The sequence below is a fragment of the Camelus dromedarius genome, chromosome 26, assembly GCF_036321535.1.
Source record: "Camelus dromedarius isolate mCamDro1 chromosome 26, mCamDro1.pat, whole genome shotgun sequence".
Taxonomy (NCBI): domain Eukaryota; kingdom Metazoa; phylum Chordata; class Mammalia; order Artiodactyla; family Camelidae; genus Camelus; species Camelus dromedarius.
Genome location: NC_087461.1, coordinates 23,727,665 through 23,753,973, shown reverse-complemented (window position 1 = coordinate 23,753,973; position 26,309 = coordinate 23,727,665). Strand labels below are relative to the sequence as shown.

Genomic DNA, 26,309 nt, shown 5'->3' with positions numbered 1-26,309 from the left:
GTGCCTCGCTCCTCACCCTCTCTCCTCCTCAAGGGCTAGACTGTGCCACCCCCATAGTGCTCCCCACATCACATCACAGGTAACCAGAAGCATCTTTTCCTGACTGATATAGCAAGCAAAGAAAGACCTGTCTACTTGTGCTCAACACACCCAAAGAAACGTGATAGAGAAAAGCAAACTTAAATGGAGAACCTAGCCGGGAGTGTGAGATAAACACTGGGGAGAGCTAGATGAACACAAAACGAGTGTGGACACAATAAGCTACTGTAGTACCTCGTATCCAAATTGACTTTAAAGCAAGGTTGAAGGGATTATAAAAGTGTTTGATCAGAACTCTGTGTTGGTCCTGGGGCAGGCTCGGGAACATGACGCATCACATTTGTCCCAGGAGGACTCTGAGGCAGGTCACTGCAACATGGAAACAATATTCTACATGGATCATCTCAGAGGGGCCCCAAAGACCTTCCTAAATACAACTATTTCATTTGTGCTGCCTAAAATGGATCATTTTGGCATATAATTTGAAATTTCATAAGCCTAAAAATACAAATTTTGAAATCTGGGGAATATAAACAAGGCTATCACTCACTTAAAACTGAACAGAATGTGTTTAAACTGTGTGTTTCCAAACATCTGGCAGAGACTTTCAGAACTCGGGGGAAGACAGTTTTCGGATCATGGTGCAGGCAGTGGTTTGAGGCAACTGTGGGAGGATAAGTGTGGACTGAGAAGGTCTGTGTGGACTGAGCAGCAAGGGGAGGTGTCCTGCTGTGAGAGGCCAAAGATTATGAGGACGAGGGGTTTTCTGTGTATCATGGAATTGGAGAAGGTACCCTGAAGGTCCACATGGGGACAAGGAGGAACAGGCAGGGTCCTAGAACCCCACGCCCTACTTTCTCTTCTGATGTTCTATTTTATCTTACAAGAGTATGTTCATGAATACGTGCATTTCATAGAAGATTTAAGGTTCTATTTGGGGGAAAAAAGGAAAAGAGTTCTTCTACTTTTCGAAGGTTCCTGGGACCTTCTATTCCTAAGTCTTTTTAGAATTTTAGAAAGAGTATATGAATTTATCTATTAAAAAGTAAAATTACATTCTTAGGAAAAAATCACTAAATCATATAAAGTTTATTATGACCATTTTTCAGATATGGAAGAAATGTATCAGAACTTTTCAGAGTTTAATGTATTTATCCTTTTGGGAGAACTACATTTATAATAAAATTGTTAAGAATCAATGAACAGCTAAGGAATGCTTCTGTTTAAGTGGAAACAAACAGTTTTCGAAAAATTATAGAGGTATTATCTTATATAGTTCACCTAGACAGTAAGTTAAACATTCTTCCAGCTCTGGGCACTGCTCATTAAAATTAGAGAAAATACACATGACTGAACAAACACATCTGCACCTGGTAGGGGTAGATATCATCAGTCCAGCTTGCAATATCAGCTTCCAGTCCTAAATATTCTTATTAATATTCCAAGATAGCTCCAGGGTTAATAAAATTATATTGCTCTTGCTACTCAGTATTTTATGATAAATTTATGTAAATTTTGCTTCTGAATATGCTTAAGCCTGGAAATTAGATATATATCAATGCTTACATCAATTCATACTTGGTAAATTTTTTTAAAAAAAAAGAAAGGAAAAGAATTTCACTGCTGAAAAAAAACTTTTATTTAATCTCTGGCCTAGATATTCTGCTTAGAGCCAACCCTGCAGTTCTGAACAGCTAACTTGGGAAAAACGATGCAAGATGGGTTCTCAAATGAACATGGTCTTTGCCAGAAGAGGAAGAAGGATCATCCTGTTATAAAACTCATTCAGTTTCTTTCACTGAAATTTGAGGTTCTTATACGGATGAGACTAAGAAGTACCATCTTATGTTGTTTTAGCAAAAAGAGAAGATGAAAATTAATATTTAGTTATGTATTAAAATGTTTTGGAGGGTTATTAGGTTTTTTTTTTCAGAGTTAGTAGAAACATTACTTTGTGAAATTTTGTGGTAGTATTTAAGGTCCCATTTTTAAAGATCTTAGACATCAGAAATACATTTTTAAAAGAAAAATGAAGAAAGCACAATACTTTTGACTTATTCCTGCCCACAGACTACCAGAGAAGGAAGACATTCCCCAAATGGGTAGCAGGCGACAAGCCTGACTTTTAAGGTGTACTTGATACCAACAAGGTATGATGGACAGAAGATGGAGGAGGACTTGAGAATGAGGTTAAGTCAACTGGAGTTTAAGAAAAGCAATTATTGGGCCAAAAGAATCTTTCCCTTAAGATTATTTCCCAAGAAATTAGTCATTTATTTTCAACCTTATGAGCTTAGTTCCAATTTAGTAGGAGCAGGGAAAGCTATTTCTTTGACATTGAAGAAGAAAAATTGTGGCTCTTTTCTCCAGCCTCGTGCTTTATTTTTCCATATTAATCTGCTTTTGAAAGCTAAAAAGAAATCAAAATAATATTGGGAAAGTGGTTTATTTAACTAAAGGGTTTCTTTTTGCCTTTTCAATTCTTTGGCTTCATCTCTTCTGGAAGTCTTTCCATTTTTACTCCCATGAGAGATGAATTCTGTATCTAATAAAGTATTTTAAATATTAACATGTTTTTGATTTTGAATTCTTTCTAATAATGTGCCAATTTCTAGAGATAAATGTAAATGCAAACAAGATAACATTAAGAATTTAGACTGATTCCAATATTGAGGAATATTGTGGACTTTTTAATCTATTTTAAAATATCCATATTTAGTAATTATTGGCTTAGCCTTATTCTTAAATTTTAAAATTTAGAATTTTTCCTTAGCTTGATAAAATTCAATTTTACAGATTTACATCAGATTTTATAAATTCTTAGCATTTTCTAGAGCAAAGCTGCAAACCAAAATAAAATCCTTCCATGGAAAACACCATTATGTAATTAAGATAATTGTTTTCTTTCCTTTTTATTTAAATTGAAGTACAGTCAATTACAATGTGTCAATTTCTGGTGCACAGCACAATGTCCCAGTCATGCATATACATACATGTATTCATTTTCATATTTTTTCATTAAAGATTATTACAAGATATTGAGCATAGTTCCCTGTGCTACACAGAAGAAACTTTTATTAAATCTATTTATATATATACTGGCTAACATTTGTAAATCTCAAACTCCCAAATTTATCCCCTCCCACCACCCTTCCAGGTAACCATAAGATTGTTTACTAAGTCTGCAAGTGTGTTTCTGTTTTGTAGATGAGTTCATAGTGTCCTTTCTTTTTCTTTTTCTTTTTTTTCGGATACCACATATGAGTGATCTCATACGGTATTTTTCTTTCTCTTTCTGGCTTACTTCACTTAGGAGGACGATCTCTAGGTCCATCCATATTGCTGCAAATGGCATTATTTTCTTCTTTTTATGGCTGAGTAGTATTCCATTGTATAAATACACCACAACTTCTTTATCCAGTCATCTGTCGATGGACATTTAGGTTGCTTCCTGTGGCTATTGTATATAGTGCTTCTATGAACACTGGGGTGCATGTATCTTTTTGAATTCGAGTTCTCTCTGGACATATACCCAGAAGTGGGATGGTAACTGTTTCTAATAAAGAGTGCATATCTCTTATTGTTTTAAAATATTTCTATGTGAAATTATCAGTTATAAACCCATGTCTGTATTTAGTAGGAATATTACTCACATGAACTTGCCTTCAACATTAAAAATGAAATTGAAGTTATAGGCAGAAAATATCTCAACTTGGGTCCCACACCTATAAATTTATGTGTAGCTACATTCAGTATAAACATCTTCTCTCTGATACTTCAGTATTTCTTCTCCAGGCTATTCCTCCCCACTGTACTCTTGATCCCATTTTGTCTTCTCCAGAAGCTGGAAATTCTGACATTGGCTATTCTGCTAACTTCTACATATTCAATCTTTTTAATTTTTTATTGAAGTAAAATTGGCATATAACATAAATTTCAGGTGTGCAACATTATAATTCAACATCTGTAGACTACAAAGTGATCACTACCAAAGGTCTAGTTGCAGTCTATCACCATGGAATTGACCCACTTCACGCATTTTTGCCCCCACCAACCCCCTCCCTGTCTAGGAACCACCAATCTGTTCTCTGTACCTGTGGGTTCCTGTTTTGTTTTTGCTTTTGTTTGTTTGTTCTTTTAGATTTCACATGTGAGTGAAATCATACAGTCTTTCTCTGACTTACTTCACTTAACATAATACATTTTAGGTCCATCCATGTGGTTGGTCACAAATGGCAAGATTTCATTCTTTGTTATGACTGAACACAGTGGAATACTATTTCTTTTTTATCCATTCATCCACTGATGGACACTTAGGTTGTTACCATATCTTGGCTATTATAAATAACCTACAATGAACATAAGGGTGCATATATCTTTTCAAATTAGTGATTTTGTATTCTTTAGATAATCTAAATTCCAGAAGTGAAATTGCTGGGTCATATGGTAGTTCTATTAATTTTTTGAGGACTCTCTAAACTATTTTCCATAGTGGCTGCACCAATTTACATTCCCACTAACAGTGCATGAGGGTTCCCTTTTATCCACATCCTCACCAGCACTTGTTATTTCTTGTCTTTTTGATGATAGCCATTCTGACAGGTGTGAGGTGGTATCTAATCGTGGTTTTGATTTGTATTTCCCTAATAATTAGGGATATTGAACATATTTTCATGTGCCATCAGTATGTCTTCTTTGAAAAATGTGTATTTAGGTCCTGTGTCCATTTTTTAATCAGGTTGGTTTTGTGTTGTATGAGTTCTTTATATACTTTGGATATTAACCCTTACTGGATATATGATTCGCAAATATCTTCTCACATTCAGTAGGCTGATGTTTCATTTTGATGACAGTTTCCTTTGCTGTTCAGAAACTTTTTAGTTTGATGTAGTCCCATTTGGTTATTTTTGCTTTTGTTTCCCTTGCCTTTAAGGTCAGATCCATAAAAAGTCACTAAGAACAATGTCAGAGTACTCACTGCCTGTGTTTTCTTCTAGGAATTTTATGGTTTCCGGTTTTACATTCAAGTCTTTAATCCATTTTGAATTAATTTTTGTGTATGGTGTATGATATAGTCTAGTTTCATTCTTCTGCCTATGGCTGTCCAGTTTTCTCAGCACCATTAATAGAAGAGACTGTCTTTTCTCCATGTATATGTTCTTAGCTTTTTTGATGTAAATTAATTGCCAATATATGTGTGGATTTATTTCTAGGTTCTCCATTCTATTCCATTGATCTGTGTGTCTGTTTCTATGCAAAACCATACTGTTTTGATTACTACAGCCTTGTAGTATACTTTAAAATCAGGGAGTGTGCTACCTCCTGTTTAGTTGTTCCTTCTCAAGACTGCTATTCACTATTTGGGGTCTTTTGTGGTTCCATAGAGATTTTAGAATTATTTGTTCTATTATGATCAAAAGTGTCATTTGAATTTTGAGATGGATTGAATTAAATCTGTAGATTGCTTTATGTAATATGGACATTTTAACTATTAATTTTTCCAATCCATGAGCACAGAATATCTTTCCATTTATTTGTTTATTCTTCAATTTCTTTCATCAGTGTCTTATAGTTTTCAGTATACAGACCTTTCACCTTCTTGGTTAAAGTTATCCCTGGATATTTTATTCTTTTGATGCAATATAAATGATATTGTTTTCTTAATTTCTCTTTCGTTATTAGTTCATTATTAATGTATAGAAATGCAACAGATTTCTCTATATTGATTTTGTATTTGGCAACTTGACTGAATGTATTTTTTAGTTCTAACAGGTTTTTTTTTTTTTTTTTGGTGGACTCTTCAGGGTTTATTCTAAATATGGTATCATGTCATGTGCAAATAGTGACAGTTTTGCTTCTTCCTTTCAAATTTGGGTGCCTCCTATTCCTTTTTTTTGCCTAATTGCTATGGCTGAGACTTGTAATGATAAAAATGAGAGTGGGTATCCTTGTCTTGTTCCTGATCTTATAGGAAAAGCTTTGAGCTCTTCACCATACACCATTGAGTATGATGTTAGCTGTGGGTTTGTCATATAAGCCCTTATTTATGCTGAAGTATTTTCCCTCAATATCCATGTTGTTGAGGGTTTTTAAAATCATACATGGATACTGAACTTTGTTAAGTGCTTTTCCTACATCTATTGAGATGATATTTTTTTTTATCCTTCATTTTGTAATTTGTTAATCATATTGACTGATTTATGGATTTTGAACCACCCTTGTATCCCTGGAATAAATCCCAGTTGATCGTGGTGTATTATTCTTTTAATGTATTGTTGATTTGGTTTGCTAACATTTTGTTGGGGATTTTTGCATCTATGTTCATCAAGGATATTGGCCTTTATTCTTTTTTGTAGTGTTCTTCTTTCATTGGCATCAGGGTAATACTGGCCTCATAAAATGAGTTTGGAAGTGTTTCTTCCTTTTTCAACTTCATGGAATAGTTTGAGAAGGATTGGTATTAAATTTTCTTTGAATGTTTGGTAGAATTCACCAGTGAGCCATCTGGTCCTAGACTTGTTTGTTGGGCAGTTTTTGATTACTGATTCAGTCTCCTCAGTAGTAATCGATCTATTCAGATTTTCTACTTCTTCATGATTCAGTCTTGGAAAGTTCTATGTTTCTAGAAATTTACCCATTTCTTCTGTTTTGATATAATCAACTAATGTGATATAAAATTGTTCATAGTAGTCTCTTATGATCCTTTGTATTTCTTTGCTATCAGTTGCTACTTCTCTTTCATTTCTGATTTTTTTTTTTAAGCCCTCTCTCTATTTTCTTGGTGAGTCTAGCTAATGGTTTGTCAATTTTGTTTGTTTTTTCGAAGAACCACATCTTAGCTTAATGATATTTTCTATTGTAGTTTTAGTCTCTATTTCATTTATTTCTCCTCTGATCTTTATGATTTTCTTCCTTCTGCTAATTTTGGGCTTCATTTGTTCTTCTTTCTCTAGATCCTTTAGATATAAAGTTGGATTATTTATTTGAGATTTTTCTTATTCTTTGAGGTAGGCCTGTATCACTAGGAACTTTTCTCCTAGAATGGCTTTTGCTGCATCCTATGGAATTGCTATGTCTTATTTCTGTTTTCATTTGTAGGTTTTTTTTTTTTTTACTTCTCCTTTGATTTCTTCAGGGACCCATTGATTGATCAGTAGCAAATTATTTAATCTCCATGTTTGTGGTCTTTCTAATTTTCTTCTTGCAATTGATTTCTCATTTCTTGCCATTGTGGTCAGAAAAAAATGTTTGATATGATTTCAGTCTTCTTGAATTTCTTGAGACTTGCTTTCTGGCTGAACATGTGATCTATCCTTGAGAATTCTTTATATGCACTGAGAAGACTGCATACTCTGCTGGTTTTGGGTGGAATGTTCTGTATGTATCTATTAAATCTATCTGGCTTCATTTGTCATTTACAGCTGATGTTTCCTTACTCTGGATGATCTATTTGTTGACACAAGTTGGGTGTTAAAGTGTCCCATACTATTATCATATTGCTGTTTATTTCTTCCTTTAGGCTCATTAATATTTGCTTTAAATATTTTGGTCCTCCTGTGTTGGGGGCATATACATTTACAAATGTTATATCTTCTTGCTGGATTAACACCTTCATCATTATGTAACATCTTTCTTTGTCTTTTATTACAGTCTTTGTTTTAAAGTGTATTTTATCTGACATGAGTATAACTACCCCACCTTTCTTCATTTCTAGTTGCATGGAATATCTTTCTTCATCCCTTCACTTTCAGTGTGTGTGTTCTTACTTCTGAAGTGAGCCTCATATAAACAATATATAGTTGGCCCTTTTATTTTCATCCATTCAGCACTCTGTGTCTTTTGATAGGAGCATTTAGTCCATTTATATTTAAAGTTATTATTGCTAGGTATGTATTTACTGCCTTCTTGTTCATTGTTATCTTTTTTGTAGTTCCCTCTGTTCCTTTCTTCTTCTCTTTATCTCTTCCTTTGGGATTTGATGGATTTCTTTAGTGTTATATTCAGGTTCTTTTGTCATTTTCTTTTGTGTATGTACTATAAATTTTTGCTTTGTGGTTACCATGAGGTTCACATATAACATCCTACATATATAATGGGTTAAGTCTGTTTTAAGTTGATAACTTACATTTGCACACATCCTTAGAAACTTACATTTTTATTCCCCATCATGCTTTATATGTTTTATGTCACCTTTTATATCTTTTTATTTTATGCATGCCCTAACTAATTATTGAAGTTTTAAATTTACTACTTTTGTCTTTAACCTTCATACTTGCTTTATAAATGTTTGATTCATTACCTTTACTATATATTTACCTTTTCTAGTAGTATTTTTACTTTGGTATGTTTTCTTGTTATTAATTAGCGTATTTCTTTTCAGCTTAAGGAAGTCCCCTTAACATTTCTTGTAAGGCTGGTTTAGTGGTGATGAACTCCTTTAGCTTTTGGCTATCTGAAAACTCTTAATCTCTCCTTCAATTCTGAATGATAGCCTTGCTGGGTAGAGAATTCTTAGTTGGAAGTTTTTTCCTTTCAGCACTTTAAATGTATCATGCTACTCCCTCCTGGCCTGCAAAGTTTAGGCTGAAAAATCTGCTAATGGCCTTATGTGGTTTGAAATTGGCTTTGAACATCCTGGAAGACATAAAGTAAAGATGTGATTTATAAATATTTACATATGTGTATATATATTATATATATCACATATTATATAAATTATATATGATATGTGATATCACATGCAAACATATAAATGCTATATATGTGTGTGTTTATGAAGCCTTAAAGACGCAAATTTGAGAGCCATGGTTCATGAAATAATGAGAGTGAATGACATTTGTCTGGGAGGGTGTGTAGAGGCTTGAGGACATAACATGATATCCTGAGTTATACAATGATGGGCAACAAAAGAGGAGTTCACAAAAGCAGCATAGAGAGTACTAAAAGGGGAAAAAATCTAAACAAATCAGGAAAGTGCTATTTTTAAAGAAGTCAAGAGAAGAAGTTATTTTAAGCACAAAGGCTGGACCAATGGGACAAATGTTATTGAAAAGTGAAGAAAGACAAGAACCAAAAGTGTCCTCTGGATTCAAAGCAGCGAGATTCCTAATAACCTTTAAAAGGAAGTAAGGAAATGAAAGGCAGCAAGTGAAAGTCACTCTTTGAAAAGTTGTGCTGAGAAGAAGGAGCAAGAATGAGAGCTAGGAGAGGTGAAGGGGGTTTTGGTGGTTTTCCCTTTTCTTTTTTGGGTTTCTGGTCTGAGAAAGCAGAGACTAGAGCATGCTTAAACAAGAGCAGGAAGAGAGGAGAGGCAGTGGAGATATCAGAGAGAGTGGGGATAATGGCAAAGTAAGCTTTCAGAGGCAATGGGGAGGTGGGGGAATACAGGGCTTGAGAGCAAGGAGATGAATTTGGCCTGGAGAAGAGACAGCTCTTGTGCATGACAGGTGGCAAGGAGGAAAGGATGGGCACACTTGCAGTGGAAATCTGAGTCTGATGTTAGGGAGCTGGACAACTTCTCTTTTTGTGATCCATCAAGTAGGAGCAAAGGCACATACTGAGAAGGAGGGACGTGAAGTGGTGGGTTAGGTAATTTGACAAGAGTAGAGAAGATTTTAAATAGCTACTGTAGAAAAAGAAAGTTGAGTAGAGGAGAGAGATACCTATGTGGATTGCCAGGCAGAGTTGAGAGCCTATTAAAATGAGACATCATGGATGTGTATCCTGTTGTACCAATTTGTCTGCATCATCCAGAAGCCTGCTTGAGATCTAGGATTTCAATCTGTAACATCAGTATGATAGGAGAATGGTAGAGAAAAGAGAGCTAAACCCAGTGACAGAAAAGCACCTGACATGGTGGGCAATAGAATGTGGTCCAGAGCAGGAGACCATGAAGAGAGATAAGTACCTCCTGTGTTCTTGATCCCATTCTGTCACTTCTAGAACCTAGAATTTCTTCGTGTGTGTGTGTGTGTGTGTATGTGTGTGTGTTTGTGTGTGTGTGTATATATTTTTTTTTAGTGAAGTATAGTCAGTTTACAGTGTTGTGTCAATTTCTGGTGTACAGCACAGTTCTTCAGTCATACATGAACATACATATATTCATTTTCATATTCTTTTTCACCATAAGTTATTACAAGATATTGAATATATTTCCCTGTGCTATACAGAATAAACTTGTTGTTTATCGATTTTATATATATTAGATAGTATGTACAAATCTTGAACTCCCAATTTATCCCTTCCCATCTCCTTCCCCCACTGGTAACCGTAGTTTGTTTTCTATGTCTGTGAGTCTGTTTCTGGTTTGTAAATAAGTTTGTTTGTCCTTTTTTAAAGATTCCACATATAAGTGATATCATATGGTATTTTTCTTTCTGTTTCTGGCTTACTTCACTTAGAATGACAACCTCCAGGTCCATCCATGTTGCTGAAAATGGCATTATTTTGTTATTTTTTTATGGTGAGTAGTATTCCACCATATAAATATACCACATCTTCTTTATCCAGTCATCTGTCGATGAACATTTAGGTTGTTTCCATGTATTGACTATTGTAAATATAGTGCTGCCATGAACACTGGCGTGCCTATATCTTTTCAAATTAAGGTTCCCTCTGGATATATACCCAGAAGTGGGATTGCTGGATCATATGGTAGATCTATTTTTGGTCTTTTGGGGAATCTCCATACTGTTTTTCCATAGTGACTGAACCAAACTGCATTCCCAGCAACATTGTAGGAGGGTTCCCTTTTCTTCACACCCTCTCTGGCATTTGTCATTTGTGGGCTTTTTAATGATGGCCATTCTGACTGGCGTGAGGTGATACCTCATTGTAGTTTTGATTTGCATTTTTCTGATAATTAGCGATACTGAGCATTTTTTCATGTGCCTTTTGGCCACTTCTATGTCTTTGTTGGAGACTTGCTTAGTTAGGTTTTCTGATAGAAAGCAATTACCGGCAGAAATGGAATGGCTGCTGGTATGAATAAGGCCCAGGTGTAACAATTAGAAACGTTGACTAGTTAACGTACGATAGAGTTGAAGATCAATGGAACTCAGAAGGTCAAGGTCTAAGGGTAGAGGTGACGTTGTTTGGGTCAAAATGTTCTGTCTTATTTTAAGATGAAATGTCATTTAAGTCACAATTTTATTAATATTACAAAAACATATTCAGATGTTGGCTAGGGCTGCCACTCCCATTATCACATAGGAAACACTACTCAGACCCCCTCTGCTTTCCGTGCCGTGACATGGTTTCATCTGGAGCAAGTTCAACACTTTGTCCAGCTTCTGAGGTTTTGATTCGGGTCATGGATCGTCTCACTCTTGGAAGCATGTTGTTTCTGTCTCACATGAAGCTGGCCTAGGCTTGGGGCTCAACCCCTTTTTCTTATCCTCCCCACTACCTTCTACTCCCAGAAAACAACAAACAAAACAAGAACATTCTTACAAGGTCACTGTGTACAGAGCAAAAAAATAAAAAGTCAAAGGTTTGGAGTGATGGGAGGGAATACACATCACAGATATGCCAACAACTTCCTAGTCAAGTATTGCATGTGGAGGTTCTGAAAAAGTCCCACTTCCATTTCTAAACTAGGTTCTCATTCTCCCAGTGGATCACTTATTTGTCTTTTCTGTCCTCTGATTTTTCTTCTTAAAAAGAAGGAAAGATTCTCCTAAGTTGTCAGTCTGAGTGACTTCGTTTTCTTTAGGCTGTACCTTCAAAGTCAGCTCCACACTTTTGTGCATATTGAAATCTTGGCCTAATTGTTAAGTTCAGGCAAGAGATAATAGTGGCTCAGATCACAGCAGTGGAGATAATGAGAAGAGGTCAGGTTCTGGGGACATTTGGAAGGTAGAGCCAACAGACTTGTTCATGTCTTAAATAAAGTCTATGAGAAGAAGATATTCCAAGGTTTTCAGCCCAAGCAACTGGAGAGATGAGTTGGCATGAATCGAGATGAGGAGGCTGTGAGGAGGCAGGTTTCAGATGGCAGGATCAGGAATTCAGCTTTGCCCATGAGAAATTTAATGTCTATTTTTATATTCAAGTGGATATGTCCACCAGGCAGTCACATGGTCTGAGTTCAGGTCACAGCTAGAGACTTAAAATTTGAGGAGTCACAGTGAAGTTGACTTCATTCCATTCTCTTTGTTATAACATACATCACATATACAACTTATATTCTCATATATGTATATACACACAGACACACACATGCACACATAGTTGACCTTGAATAAAATGGGTTTGAACTGTGCAGGTCCACTTATTTGCAGATTCTTTTCAATAAATACCACAGTACTGCATGATCTGCAGTTGGTTGAATCCATGGATGTGGGACTGCAGATACAGGGGGCCAACTATGGCACTTGAGCATCCATGGATTTTGGTATCTGTGGAAGGTCCTGAAGTCAATCCTCTGTGGATGCAGAGGAATGACTGTGTGTGTGTGTGTGTGTGTGTGTGTGTGTATAATTTCTCTCCAAAAAATCTACTTCTAAATATTCTCTCACAAAACTGTTATAACAGTAGGACACAGACAACCACATAGACTTCCAGTCTCTTCCCAAAGGGAGATAACCCAAGTTAAATGCAGGCACTGTATCCAGAGTTGATAATAAGAGAGTTTTTTTTCCTGGAGTCTGGAGGAAACCTATGGACTATTCCAAGTAAGGTAGCAGGTTAAACTCCTGAGTCTAATTTTTCTTCCCTTTGAAACCTGGAGGCCCTACCCCAACTCTGCTCCACAGTCACTGCCCTTCCCAGGCCACCATCTGTCTACAGAGGGAAAACAAGCTCTCTGGGCTGAAGGACAGCAGCCACTATGAGGTGTGGCTACTCTACTGAAGGTGGAAATTGAGCTCCCTGCTCACTCAGAAATCTCTGGAAGCCAGTCCCTTACTCTGCTAGCTGGAGTTTGAAAAGCTCTTCCTTGTAGAATCTGACCAGCTCAAGACAAGAGATGTCAAGACACTGACCTGGGGAGACCTTCAGCCAGCCTTCCCAGGGCTTCTGCTGGCCTTTGGGAGGCCGTTGTGTAAACTGGAAAAAGACGTTCCCTCTGGGCAAATGTAGCTTTGCTAACATCAGACTTGAAATGCAGATCACACCTTTGTGGGAACAAAAAGGCATCCTTTCTTTCAAGAAGACCCAGCCCCTGACCAGGTTCATAACTTGGTATATAAGTGAGGGCTGCATTTCCGATCCCTTCAGTCTGGCATCTTCATAAAGAGCAGAGCTGTGAGTGGCCCTGAGACCATTCAGATCACCCTGCAGTAAAGCGCAAAGCCAACAAGCCCCATCTAGGTGTTAAAAATTCCCAATCGTCCCATGAGTAACTGATGTCTATCTAAAGGTTGTCTTGAACCTGTAAGATGGAGACTGAAACAGACAGAAACAAACAAAAAACCAAAAATCAATCCTTGGAAGAAACAGAGTGCAGCACAAAGAAGAAAAAATTAATATCCTCAGAGTGATATAAGATGTATTGCATCCATCCAGAACAGGACTCTTAAAAAAAGAACATTTAGGATGCACAAATTCAGTAGAAGAGTTGGAAAATGAAGTTGAAGAAATCTCTCAGAAAGCAGAGCAAAAAGATGAAGAGGTGAAAATAGGAAAGGTAAGAAAACATTAGACAACCGTGTCACTGTGGAGTACGGGCTCCAAGAGGAGACAACTGGGAGCGTGGGAAGGAGGAGATGGAGTGAGGTTATTCAAGAGGACTTCCTGGCAGTGAAGTGCACGGATGGCTGGGCTAGAAGGGCCCATCGAGCACCCTGCATATGGCAGGTAAAACTGGGCACGGCGGGCAGCTCTGTAAAACGTCAGAACGCTAAGCACGTGCACGCACACGCACACACAGACACACACACAGACACACACACACACACACACACACACACAATTCTGTAATCTTCAGAAGAGAAGGAGCGGCGGGGGGAGGGGGGAGAGACAGAGCCTGCACAGAACCAAGCATCAGGAATCACTCTGGACTCCGCAACAGTCACTGAAAGCAAGAAAAAAAAAAAAAAATGGAGCAATGCCTTCAAAACTCTTCCAACTTCTCAAAAATTACTTCCAACCTAGAATTCTATACCCAGGCAAACTGTAAAATCAAGAATGAGAGAAGACATGTAAATCTTAAGAGGCTGACTTTCTTTGCACATTTTCCGATAAACCCCTGAAGGATATTATTATCCTTTTAATACACTTAAACCTTCAAATAGAACATTGACAAGCTCAGTTCACATTCTGACTCATAGTTGGTCTTGTCTTCACCACATGTTGATGAATTTCTAGATCATTTTACCCCAAGAAAATGTTCTCTGAGCTACTAAGAACCAGAGGAGAGCCATAGTGCAACCCAAAGCAGAAATGCAGAGCAGTCTGTTCCTTCCTCCGTGCTTCTGTAGGACCCGCAGTCCCTGGTCCATATGACAGCCGCCAGAAGCCCCGAGTGCTGTGAACCCTGTCTCCCGGGGCTCCCCTGTTTCTCCAGAAGAGACTCTTGGAACCTATGACAGAAGCAGGACTTGACAGGGACTCAGAGACCATGTCCCACTGGCCTTCTCCTGAGGGCCTCTTCCCCTTCTGGGAGGCCCCCTCACACATGACTCAGCCTCCAGTGCCCAGCAGCCTGACCCCTTCACAAGAGGGTCAGCCGTGCCAGCCAGTACTGGACACGTTTTGTCACTGTCACTTGTTACCAGGGTCACGATGAGTGTATGGCACCTAAAGTGTGTTTTCTATTGGAGTAATAACAGCTAACAACTAGGGAGCAGTTACTATGAGCCAGGCCTTGCTTTAAAAACCTTAAAAATATAACTTTGCCTCCTTTTCAGAGGTATTACAGATAATACTAAACACGGGATTACCACAGCTGGCCTCCCCACGCACATTCCCCTCCGTCTTACCACGTAGTTATTGTACCTCTTCCCAGCTCATCCTTGCCTTCCTCTGGGAGCAGCTATGGGCTGAACACTGATCTTTTTCTGATCAGATCTTGTAAAGGTCAGGCTGGAAGAGACGAACATTAATGATTAAAAATATTATCAATTTATTTCACTTCTCTATGGTCTTCTCCACATTCTTTCCCTTAGATTGAGTTTTTCTTTTTTTTTACTTCAGCATCTTCCAATCCAATAGGAAGAACAAGAATACTTGACTGAAAATGCATCTGAGTTCTGATCAACCTTGCAAATGAGTTTATAGGATAATCTTTTTGCAAGAGGAAGGTAGTTTTGTTCAGTTACTCTAATAACATTGGAGGTGTGGGTGGGATCTGTTTTTTAATAATATAAATTAATAACTTACACTGTTTAGCCCTACCATTCTGTGAATATTTAAAATTCCACTGACCACTTCCATATTTATCCAACTTCTATTTCCCATTGCAAATATATTCCAGCTCCAAGGCATTTATTGCATTTTAATTCTCCACTTCATGCCTCTGTTGATCCATGGGGGTCTGATCTCCTTCTGGACTAGAGACTGGCTCAGGAGGAAACCCTAATTTCAATAGGAATTGATCCGTGTATTTTGATGAACACAGAGTTGGCTTAGTGCTACATCCTTGCCTTATGTTTTGTTCACTTAACAGGACACCACAAGCCTCCTGTTAACATACTAATTTTCAATATAATTAGACCAAAATGGGTTATTTGGATCAGTCCAATTGAAACTCTAGCAGAGAAGGTGAGCGGACAGTCAATTTTATTTTAATCTCTCTACTCAACAGCAAACAACCTTCAATTCCAGGTAACAACAGCAGTAACAAAGATGGTCACTTATAAGCATGGAGTCCAAGCACTTTCCAGTCATCATTTCATGGAGCCCCTACATCTATCCTACTAAAAAGGCACTGCTGAGAATCCTAATTTTACTGATAAGAATACTGCGGCTCAGGGAGAGTTACCCCAGGTCATGCACAGCGAGGAGAAGCCAGGACACAAACCCAGACTGTCTGAAGCCAGAGTGTGAGCTCACAGCCACTGCACTCCAGAATCCATGAGAGCATCCACGTGTCTCTCTTATTCCAGCCTTACTTACCCTATCATTTCTGTAGCACGCGGATCCAGGAGACCCCCGTCCGCACAGATAGTCTTTGTATTTGATAGGAATCAAAACTGAAGAGCAGCTTGAGGCCATTCCACGTGACACCAGGAGCTTCTGCCCAGGGCATGCGGAGACTTGCTGCCTCCTCTCCTCTAGTGGGGAGCGCAGAGCGGGCTTCCAGCAGCTCCTGACCAGCCGGTAATCAAGTCATTCTCTGTTCCTAGCCCTCTTCAGAAGAAGGTTGTTAGGGCTCTTTCTGTTAAATATCCCATTCCTGCCTCCCGGTACTCCAGACCCAACACTCTAGTCTCCTGTGTGTGTCTCGGCACAAAAGCTCCCTAGTGGAAGGCTAATGGAAAGACACTTGGAAGGAAAACCAGAGGACAGACCTACTCCGGGGTGAACAACATATACAGGTGAGGCACTAGATGGAACCAGCAGACCACCTCCCAAGCCCTGTGGGCGTGGACCTCGGAACACGTGGCATGTACTCCTGTCACCCAGAGGCAGGCAGACACCAGGAGAAGGCAAGGACCTTGATTCACTCCCCGACCAAACAGAATCAAAGGTTTTGCCCTAACCAGCAAATGCAAGATGTGTTTTGAGGCCCACAACACTGGGGAGCTGCCACATGAAATGAATTACCAAGGCTCAGAGTCGGGATGGGGAGAAACATCTGGGACTCCCTGCAGCAGAGGCCAGCCAACCTGGACAACCGGGAAGCCACAGTGCAGGGCGGACGCAGTCACGAAGGCACTGCTTCTTCCCGGGTCGTGCAAACCTCACCTCGATGTCTGGGAAACAAGGGATCCTTCAAATCAGCTCTGGGACCTCCAGATCTTTCTGGAAAACCCACTAAGCTTGGTGTGCATGCAGGTATTTCAGTGTTCCTCCGGCTCTAATGAAAACTCCTATTTCCAGTCTGGGTTCGCCCAAACAATGTCGAGTCAAACCACAAGAAAATCTGTTATCACTCAAATTGGTACATACTTTTCACAAAACCGAAACATTATATAAAGTCATGAACTGTTAGATATAAAAGTAGAAATTGGATGCAGACACCGAGTCCCTTGCTACCTCCGTCTCACCTTCCAGGGTGTGTGAAGCTTGGGTCACAGCTGCATTCTGAGGGCACGTGCCTTGTGATCAAAGCCTTTGCCACTGGAGGAAGTTATTCATGCGAGCCTGACCCACAGTCCACTCTCCCTGCCCCTCCCCACGTTCTCATTCACGCCAACATTGTAAAAAGTTATGTGTTTGAATGACGTTTTAAAGCGCTCTGTGCAATTAACTTCTAAAACAAGGGAGCTGGTTTTCCTTCAGTGTGTATATGAAACTCCCAATAAATTTAAGGTCTCTGGGTGTGTTTGGGGGAGGGGCAGGATTAAAAAGAGGAGAGTTTTTGGAAGGAACGAATACTTCAAAAAGGTAAACCTGAGGTGTTTTTCCTCCTTATAAGGTTTTTAATGTTTTCATGGTTGGAAAAAGTGTACAGATCAAAAAAATATATATACTGGAAAAAAATGCATACCAGTTCCATAATCATTTGTGCCCAGTTTGCATCTTGCCTTTCTAAGAAAAGTAGTTCTTTTAAGCAATTATTGCAAAGTATCACAAACCACTTTCCCTTGCCATGTGTGTGATCTGAAAACACACTGATTCTCGCTTTCTGTGAGCCGCCCCTCAAATGCAGGATTTTGCACTAAGTTTCCGTTGTGTGGTTGTTTATAGTCATTTTAAAGCATTCCTCTGAGTGCCCTAGTTTGCTTGTGAAGCTATTAAGAAAAATAAAAGCATATATTTCTGAACCTGACTCCAAACTAAGACATATGCAGAGCATGGTTTGGGAAAACAGCACAACCTTATTTGATTTGTAAAGCAGCACTAGCCACACTGCTTCTGGGTGCATTAACAATGCAATGAGTAGCATTCATTGACAGCAAAATAAAGTTTAGGAAAAATAAATTTGGAGAGAGCAGCCCCAACAGAGGGTCCTTAGGAGTGCCTCTCAAGTATCAAGCCATTCATTTTCCTTGAGCACGCAGACAATTTTACACTTCCAACTCTGTACCCTTGATTGAGAATGTTCCTGGCTACAGAAAATGGCCAGAGCAGGACAAAATTAACCAATAAAGAATAAATCACAGTGTCTGGCACACAGTAAGCTTGGTAGCTAATAAAATCATTTCACGTTGTACAAACGTTAGGTAACCAGTGGCCTGAGGCCAGTGAGTCACTGAAGCTATGTTTAAGGAAGAAACTCTCACTGCCCACCACACTTACCTTTCTAAGCCATACTTTTGTCCTCTCATCTATTTTTAAAACTCTCATCCTTGCCTATATAGTCATTTAAAATACTAGACTGCTGGGCTCCACTGATCAAGTTTTGAGGACAAACATTCACTAACCACCAATATGGGACATAGAAGAAAACCTCGTGGTCAATGCAGGAAACTTGGGCAAAATTAATTCCCCAAAAGTAGTAGTCCTTTTAATGCACTCAGGTCTAGAAGTTAGGTAACAGACAAAGTCGTTGACGGAGTTGAGTCATAAAAGGCGCTGGCGCTGATTAAACATCATGTTCTAACATAAAGCACGTGACTGCACAGCCCACGCTCTTCCCAGCAGCCCTCTCTGGCCGACTCTTAGAACGGCCAACATGCCACAGGCTCTCTGTCAAAAGAGCAGATGCCAACAGCATGCCAGACATCGTGCCTAGTACATTTCACACTCACCGTTCATTGGTTTATGTGATGTGAAATTACGTAACTGGCATCAAGGGTTTGGGATAAAGGCATCTGAATCTTGGAAAGCTGGAGGGGGACTGCAGAACAACAACCAGGTCTGAGGGAGAGTATGGGCAAGACACAGGTTCATTTGGGGCAGGCATCTGGCCAAGGGGCTGCTTTCCAAGGGAGCCATGCGAGGCGATGCTGGCGGCAACGGCTGATGCCAAATGAAGCCTGGGCCGTTGGTACCCACGGAGGTCAACTAGAGATGAGGTGGGGCCTGGAGCAAGTGCTGACGGGGACAGACTGACCGCGGGGTCAAAATCCCTGCTTCCTCATTCCTCCCGAACTAACCAGGGCTGGGCTCCAGGGAATAAATGCCAGAACCAGACCTCAGGACTGGTGAAGTCATCACCGTGATAATGAATAGCATTTATGGAGCACTCACTGTGTCCTGGGCCCTGGGTTTATGGGATTCAAATGCGCAATCCTTATGAAGCCAGGCTCCTCATGGTCCACTCGTGGCGGGGACATGCAGCCTGAGACACAGAAGCCTGGCCACCAAGGAGCAACTGAAAGGAACTGTAATCCTTGCTTCACTCTTGCAGATGGGGAGCACAGTCATGCAGTTAAGCTCTTTAAAATCTCTTATCTTGTTCCACTCGGTGTGGCTGTCTCTCTCTGAAGCTGCTCCGAAAACAACCCCCCATGCCAACCTCTCCAAACTCTCCCTTCAAAGCAGGGTGGAAGTTCTTCCCTCTCTCCGCCTTCCTCCTCTCCTTCCCCACCTGTTGTTTTCCTCTCTCCCACAAGGAACCCTCTGCCCTGTCTGGTGTAATCTCCACACCTGGGTCTTGGGGCTTCTCCAGTTTTCCCTCTCACACACTGTGTACCTGGGTCCATACAGGACTCAGGGAACAGTCAGACAAAATGGCAAGAGGGGCTGGGAGAGCGGGTATCCAAAGGTCCAAAGACAGAAAGAGTGTGGAAATATAGATGTTCACGTACTTTTTAAAGGAGTGTATTGTCTCATTCATCCTCACGATGACCCTCAGAGGTAGGTGATCCTGTTAGATGTGCGAGAAGGCAGAACTAAGAGGTTTGGTAACTCAGCCAATCAGTGGAAGAGTCAGGACACAAATCCTAGGAGCTGTGACCCAAAGCCCACGCCCTTGACTACTGTTTGGAGCTGCCTTTTCTACAAAGGAGCTGAACAGCATAAGGCGGCTCTATCATTCCTCACTCAGAGAGTTGGGGCTCACAGCTAGAGCTCCATTTCACCCCTTCCCAGATCTGAAAAATCAACAACAAAACCTATCAAAGGAGAGATGGGGACCAGAGCAGAAGCGAGGCTGGCTGGCCCCGCGAGGCGGGCTTTAGGTGAGCTCTGTGTAGCTGGCAATCCATTTCCTCCACTTTCCTGAACAACGTATCTAGGGCGGTTGGACACCAGATTATTTCTCCACCCCATTTGCTTGTGCGAATTAAGCTTCTAATGTGGCATCAGGTGCCCTAATCCAGGGCCCAGAAGCAGCCCCGAAAGTGGGGGCCAAAGTGTGTGAAGATCACCGACAATGAAGAGGCCAAGGGGCTGAGAAGCCAGACAGCCTTCATTACAGCCCGACCAAGGTCTTCTCATGTACAACCTTCTAAATGTTTCATATTTTTGCTTTCTGAGCTGACTCATTATTCTACCTGGAATGGCTGTTTCTGGGTGCTGTGAGATTACCATTTCTAGTTTCCTCTGTTTGGATAACCACCTGTCCTTGGGCAATTGTTGAAGAGTTTAGTCCTTAAATATCCCTTGAAGCCATTCCTTCCATGCTGTTCCTGGTTGCTGCTTTACTCAGTCCTTACCACCTCTGGCCCGAAGTACTGCAGCGCCCATCAGTCTTCCCTCTACAGTCCATATTCTATTAAGTTGTCATAAAAGTTACCTTTTAAAATACAAATGTGGAACTCTTGGAAACCACGATCTTTTTATTGTTCCTGTAGCTGTGCCTTTTCCAGAAGGTCATTTGGTTGGAATCGTACAGTTTGTAGACTTTTCAGACTGGCTTCTTTCATTTAGTGATCTGTCTTTTAAGTTTCCAGGGGTTTGGGGAGAGGGAGGGAGGGAGGAATGAATAGATGGAGCACAAGGGATTTTTAGGGCAATGAAATTATTCTGTTTGATACTATAGTGGTGGCTACATGTTATTACACATTTGTCAAAACCCACAGAATGTACAACATCAAGAGTGAGCCCTAATGTAAACTGTGGACTTTGGTTGATAATAATGTGCCCACGTTGGTTTGTCAATTGTACCAAATATGCCACACTGATGAGGGATGCTGAGGGTAGGGGAGTATTTATGTGTGGGTGGGGAGGGCTATGTGTGAACTCTCTGTATTTTCTGCTCAATTCTGCTGTGAACCTGAAACTGCTCTAAAAGAATAAAGTGTATTTAAAAAATAAATAAATAAAAATAAAAAATAAAATACAAATATGACCATGCCACTCTCCTGATTAAAATGCTTAAATAACTTCCTTTTATTACTTACAGAATAAAAGCCAAAATCCTAAGCCTGTCATATTTAAGAAGTTTCACAATATTTTTCTTAACAATATTTCTTGCTTATCAAGACATCCTTATTCTATGACATTATCTACATTTGTCCTCAAATGCTACTGCATGAAAAATACAATTCAAATTAAATTTTATATCTTTCATGAGAACTATTAGAAGCATAACTGGTAGGTTTTTTAAAGTTAGAATTCATTTATTTGATATTTATTTGGCAACTATTGTGTATCAGGCACTCTATGGATTGTAAGTTTCTTCTTGAGTTTACAATCTAAGGGACAGAAAGCATTCATCCAAATTTCTGTGGAAAAGAAGAATATCAGTGTAGCAACAGACATTTGAGTAAATGGCTCTCAGAGTCCTGATGAGGGAGAAAAGGCATTTCATTTGACAGAAATCAGTGGAGTCTTTGTAGATGAGTTAACTGGGTCATGAAAGGTGGATAAAATTTAGAAAGAGAAGGAGATGGGAGGGCATCTTTGGTAGAGGGATGGCATCAATCAACACAAAAGAAGAGGGGAAGCATGACCTTGTGGACTTTGGGGCACAGGATGGAACAGGAGAAAGATGAATGGCTAGAAAAGTAAGCTGAGGCCAGAGCTCAGAAATTCTTTAAGGGCAGGTAAGCAGACTGGGCTCTAGTTAGCTGGCATTGGGAGTCAGTGAAAGTCTCTATTAAGGGAACGATATAATTGGGTTGTGGCATGATTGGGTGGACTGGAATGCAGAGCGATTAAATATAAGAGGATGCACCAAGAGCCTAAGCACGAGATGCTGTTGGCTTGTCCTGGGAAGCCGAAAAGCCACAAAAGATGCAAGAGAAATTTCAAAGCAGAATCCCTAGCAGTTAGATGACCAAAGAAAGTAGAGAGAAACAGGTCTAGTTTGGCTCCAAAAATGAAAAAGGTAAGAATTTCATGAGAAATTTCTGCATCTATAAGATAAAAGAAAATCATAGGAGCTGCTCTGTGTTCATATATGAACTGTAAGTGTAGGGAGAATGGTCTTATAGGACCAATCGCAAAGCATAACCAGTGTGATGAATGGGACTGGACGAGGGTTAAGAGGAGCTTTTAACTTTACCGATGTTGTTTGAATAGTTCACAATAATTGAGTAGTTTTCCTATTTGTGTTAATGCATGCTAAATAATATTAAGTAATAATACATTAAAAAAAAAAGAAATTCTTGCATCTGATTAAGTTCCATTTATACAGGCATTTGCCTCAGTGGAATTTCTTGAACTTTTTTTGTGACTTTAAAAAATATGTCCAAAGTATCATTGTTTTCATAGCCTAACTGTACGTGTTTAGAGTAATGATTTCATTCTTATTTCCCTTGTCTTCCTCCTTCTCCATGTGTGACAGCTGCTGCTGGACATGATTGGGTCCTCTGACCACGATCTCCAGGAAGCCGCGGCTGGCTGCATATCCAACATTCGCAGGTTGGCTCTTGCTATAGACAAGGCGAGATACACTTACAACTCAAACAGACATTACAAGCTACCAAGTATTACACAACATAGAACATGTCACTCCCATGCCCAGGAACCCTAAATTGGGAAACATTTTGTAGCAAATCCTTTACAGACAGACAAATGTTTGCCTGAAAACACAGGAATTTAGAAATGCAAAGGATGCTGTTTATCCAAAACCTGCATGGGCATTTTTGTTCTATTTTAGGGATATGCCACGTAGTCACCTGTAAAGCCAATTTATTTGTGATAATTTTCCAGGAATTGAGAATATATGTGTAGAGCACATATGTATATTTCAGGAATGCTTCTGTATTTCTGATGGTTTTAATAAAAGACATGGCCTTCCCAGTGTGCATTTTTATAGTCACTCATGAATGTCTTTAGAATTCCCTTTCTGTTAAACCAATCTAACTGTTCTGTCATTGTGGTTTTGTTTGTTTGATCACTTGCAACCCACGGGAGAGCTCTGAGGAAATGTGCTGATTTCACAAACTGTTATTAAATAGAACTTAGAGTTGAGCAGCTGGGCTCAGGACATCCTGAGGTCATTCCAAGTTTCTCTTAAATCCTATCAAACACCCGAGAAGACAGTGCAGAACCGTCACTGCACCAGAGAATGCAGATCACAAAAACATAAGCAATGAGTGAGATTTTCACTCTCGGGTTTCTAAAGCATAAACAATAAGATGTTTTATTTCCCTCACAGGATTCACCAACACTTTTATTGAAAGAATTAATTTATGCTGATGTAAGGATAATATTACTTCACAAAAAGTTGCAAGTTGCTTTCAATTTCTGAACTTATTTTCAGCACACAAAGTACTTTTTAAAAAGTGGTTACAGAGGATTAATGGTACTTTATCAGGTTATAGAAACATTAGAAGCCACTTAAAAGAATCACATGTGTAACCTCGGTGTGCTGAAATGTTTGGGAACTAACCGTCCCCAGCATCTAAAATTAGTTAGGAAAAGAGCTTTGTATGCATCCGTAAACCGACAATCCCAGTTAATGCTTTTAAAGAGCAGGCTGCAAGGTTTTATTGAAGAATATTAAGCACTGTCATAATTTGGAGAAGATCATAAACTTAAGTGAATTAAATGTAAATAATTTGTATGAAATGAAAAGCCTGTACAGGATGAAAATTATACCAGTGATAGATTCTCTGATAAAAAGATAAGGCATTTCTGAGAATTCGAAGGTTTTGTAAAACACCATCTTTGCTGCTTTTCAAAGGGGGTTATAAAAGAGGATACTAGAAACAAGGAAACAGTATTAACGCTAATGAAGAACTGAATTCAAACAATAGTGTAAATCCTTTAACTTTCAATGGTAGGTTAAATGTTCTGATGTTCTAAATGGTTCTAATGTTAAAGTCATTGGCTAGCTGTGTTTCACTAACATTAAAAACATCTAGAAATCATGGATTATGACAGCTATAGAAAATGAATAAATACATTATTGCTATATTATTATTAAAAGGAAGCTTTCAACATCATTTTAAGATTTTTAAATATTCTTGGAATTAGTGGGTCCTGGGAGTGGGGAGAAGCAACAAACAAAGCAGAGCAGCAGCACAGAGAAAACTGGGTAAGCAGTGGAGAAGGACTGTTTGTTTCCCATGTGCTTGGTAGAAGCAAGCTAGGGCTTCCTCTGCATGATGAATAAATGCATGACACAAAAGCAACAGTGTCTTTTGAAAAGCAACTAAGCTCTGGAAACAGAAGAAGGAAATTAACACGAAAATCATCTTGTGTATTTCTAAGATTTTTTTTTTTTGTATATAATTCTTAAGTACCAGAAATGCAGTACACTTAGAGTAAACAAAAGAGAAGCTGAATTTAAAGGTCAGTTTTTGGCTTTGTGTGTGTGTGTGTGGGAAATGGCGTAACAGAAAACTCTGATCTTACTAGAAAAATGTCAAAAGCAGTGAGTGAAAACAGCCACAGCGATCAGAGAACAAACACGCAGAGCATCACACTGTTTCTTTGCTACTCCGTGCTCGGAAAGCACTCACTTTTTGGGGTGGGAGGGGGCATTACTTTTTGTGTAAGATTGTTTTGTGTTGTAATTATTTTCATGTTTAAAGCTGGCGACATTAATTCTTTCTCAGTTTTCAGTGACGAGGTTCTTTTCTAGGTTTTATTCCTCCCCAGGACATCCTGGCAATCCAATAGGTGCTCCATGACAGCGGGCTGTTTCAGTCTGGAAGGAGGTTAAGGTGGAAGGAATTTTAAACAGATATTCTTTGATCTTTCACTGTCTCTAGTTTGCAGGTTTCCTTTTAGAAATCCTAGCCACGATCATTCTGCTGTTTGCAGTCATTGCTCTTTCGTTGCTCTCAGGATGACTTGTGCTAAATTAACCTTTCTTTTTAAAGAAGGTGAAGGAGGGTTAGATTTCTTAGGAATGACACTGCAAAGCCTATTATTTTGATAGGTTTTGGTGTTATCATAATGCATCTCTAAGCCATTTGCACGGACTTGAAAGACAATGATTCAAAATATTTGGAAAATTTATTTCTGTTTAGGAAATTGAGAAATTCAGCAGTTGATAAACAGATAACCATCTAATGAGATTAGGTTAAAAACAATAAAGAAAATTTCATAGTCCAAATAACTGAAGATGTGTAATCTCATTCCATAGAAGACTTGGAATGGAATAGGCCATGTCCATTCTCATAATTCAGTGAAAACAAAAAGGAAACCCACTTATTGAGGAACTTCACTGCCTCAAATGCATTAAGTGCCCCCCCAAACCCCTATGTTCTCTTCCTCAGTGAGAAAGGAGTAGAAAGAGAACCACATTTTATATGATGCTACCAAACGCTGGCACTGTCTCAGGTGCTTCCTACTCGTGATCTCACTGAAAAGACAGGAGAAGTGGTGAAAAAGCTAATCTCGTCTCATAGCAGGGTCTGTCCATAGACTACAAGCCTGTGGTTGCCGGGGGGGAAGGGACAGACTGGGAGTTCAAAATTTGCAGATACTGACGGGCATATGCAGACTAGATAGACAAGACTATACTGTAGAGCACAGGGAAATATATACAAGAGCGTGTGGTAGCTCACAGTGAAAAGAATGCGACAATGAATACATGTATGTTCATGTATAACTGAAAAATTGTGCTCTGCACTGGAAAATGACACAGCATTGTAAACTGACTATAACTCAGTAAAAAAAAAAAAAAAAAACTAGGGTCTATCTAAATGGGCACAATTGTTCTGCAGGGACAATTTGGCAATGCACACCCAAGGCTTTATAATTTTGTGAGCCTTCTGGGTGATGCCCAAAGGTTCATGTACACGAATGTTCACCACATCACTGTTTATAATAGCAAAAATGTTAGGGGGAAAACTGGTTGATTCAACTATGGTTCAACCACACCATGAAAACATATTGTAGAATAATAGTTAATGACATGGGAAGCTTTTCATAAG

At 39.3% G+C, this 26,309-nt stretch overlaps 1 protein-coding gene across 3 annotated transcripts in view; it reads left to right on the top strand.

Annotated features, from left to right (window-relative positions):
- The window catches only part of ODAD2 (outer dynein arm docking complex subunit 2), a 147,007-nt gene extending 123,801 nt beyond the window's left edge, over positions 1 to 23,206 (top strand). For all 3 annotated transcript variants that reach the window (XM_031444555.2, XM_064479542.1, XM_031444554.2), the window contains one exon: positions 22,763 to 23,206. In XM_031444555.2, the coding sequence (XP_031300415.2) occupies positions 22,763 to 22,951 (189 nt within the window). In that variant the 3' untranslated portion in view covers positions 22,952 to 23,206. The remainder of the gene's footprint in view (positions 1 to 22,762) is intronic.
- The last annotated feature ends 3,103 nt before the right edge of the window (positions 23,207 to 26,309 follow it).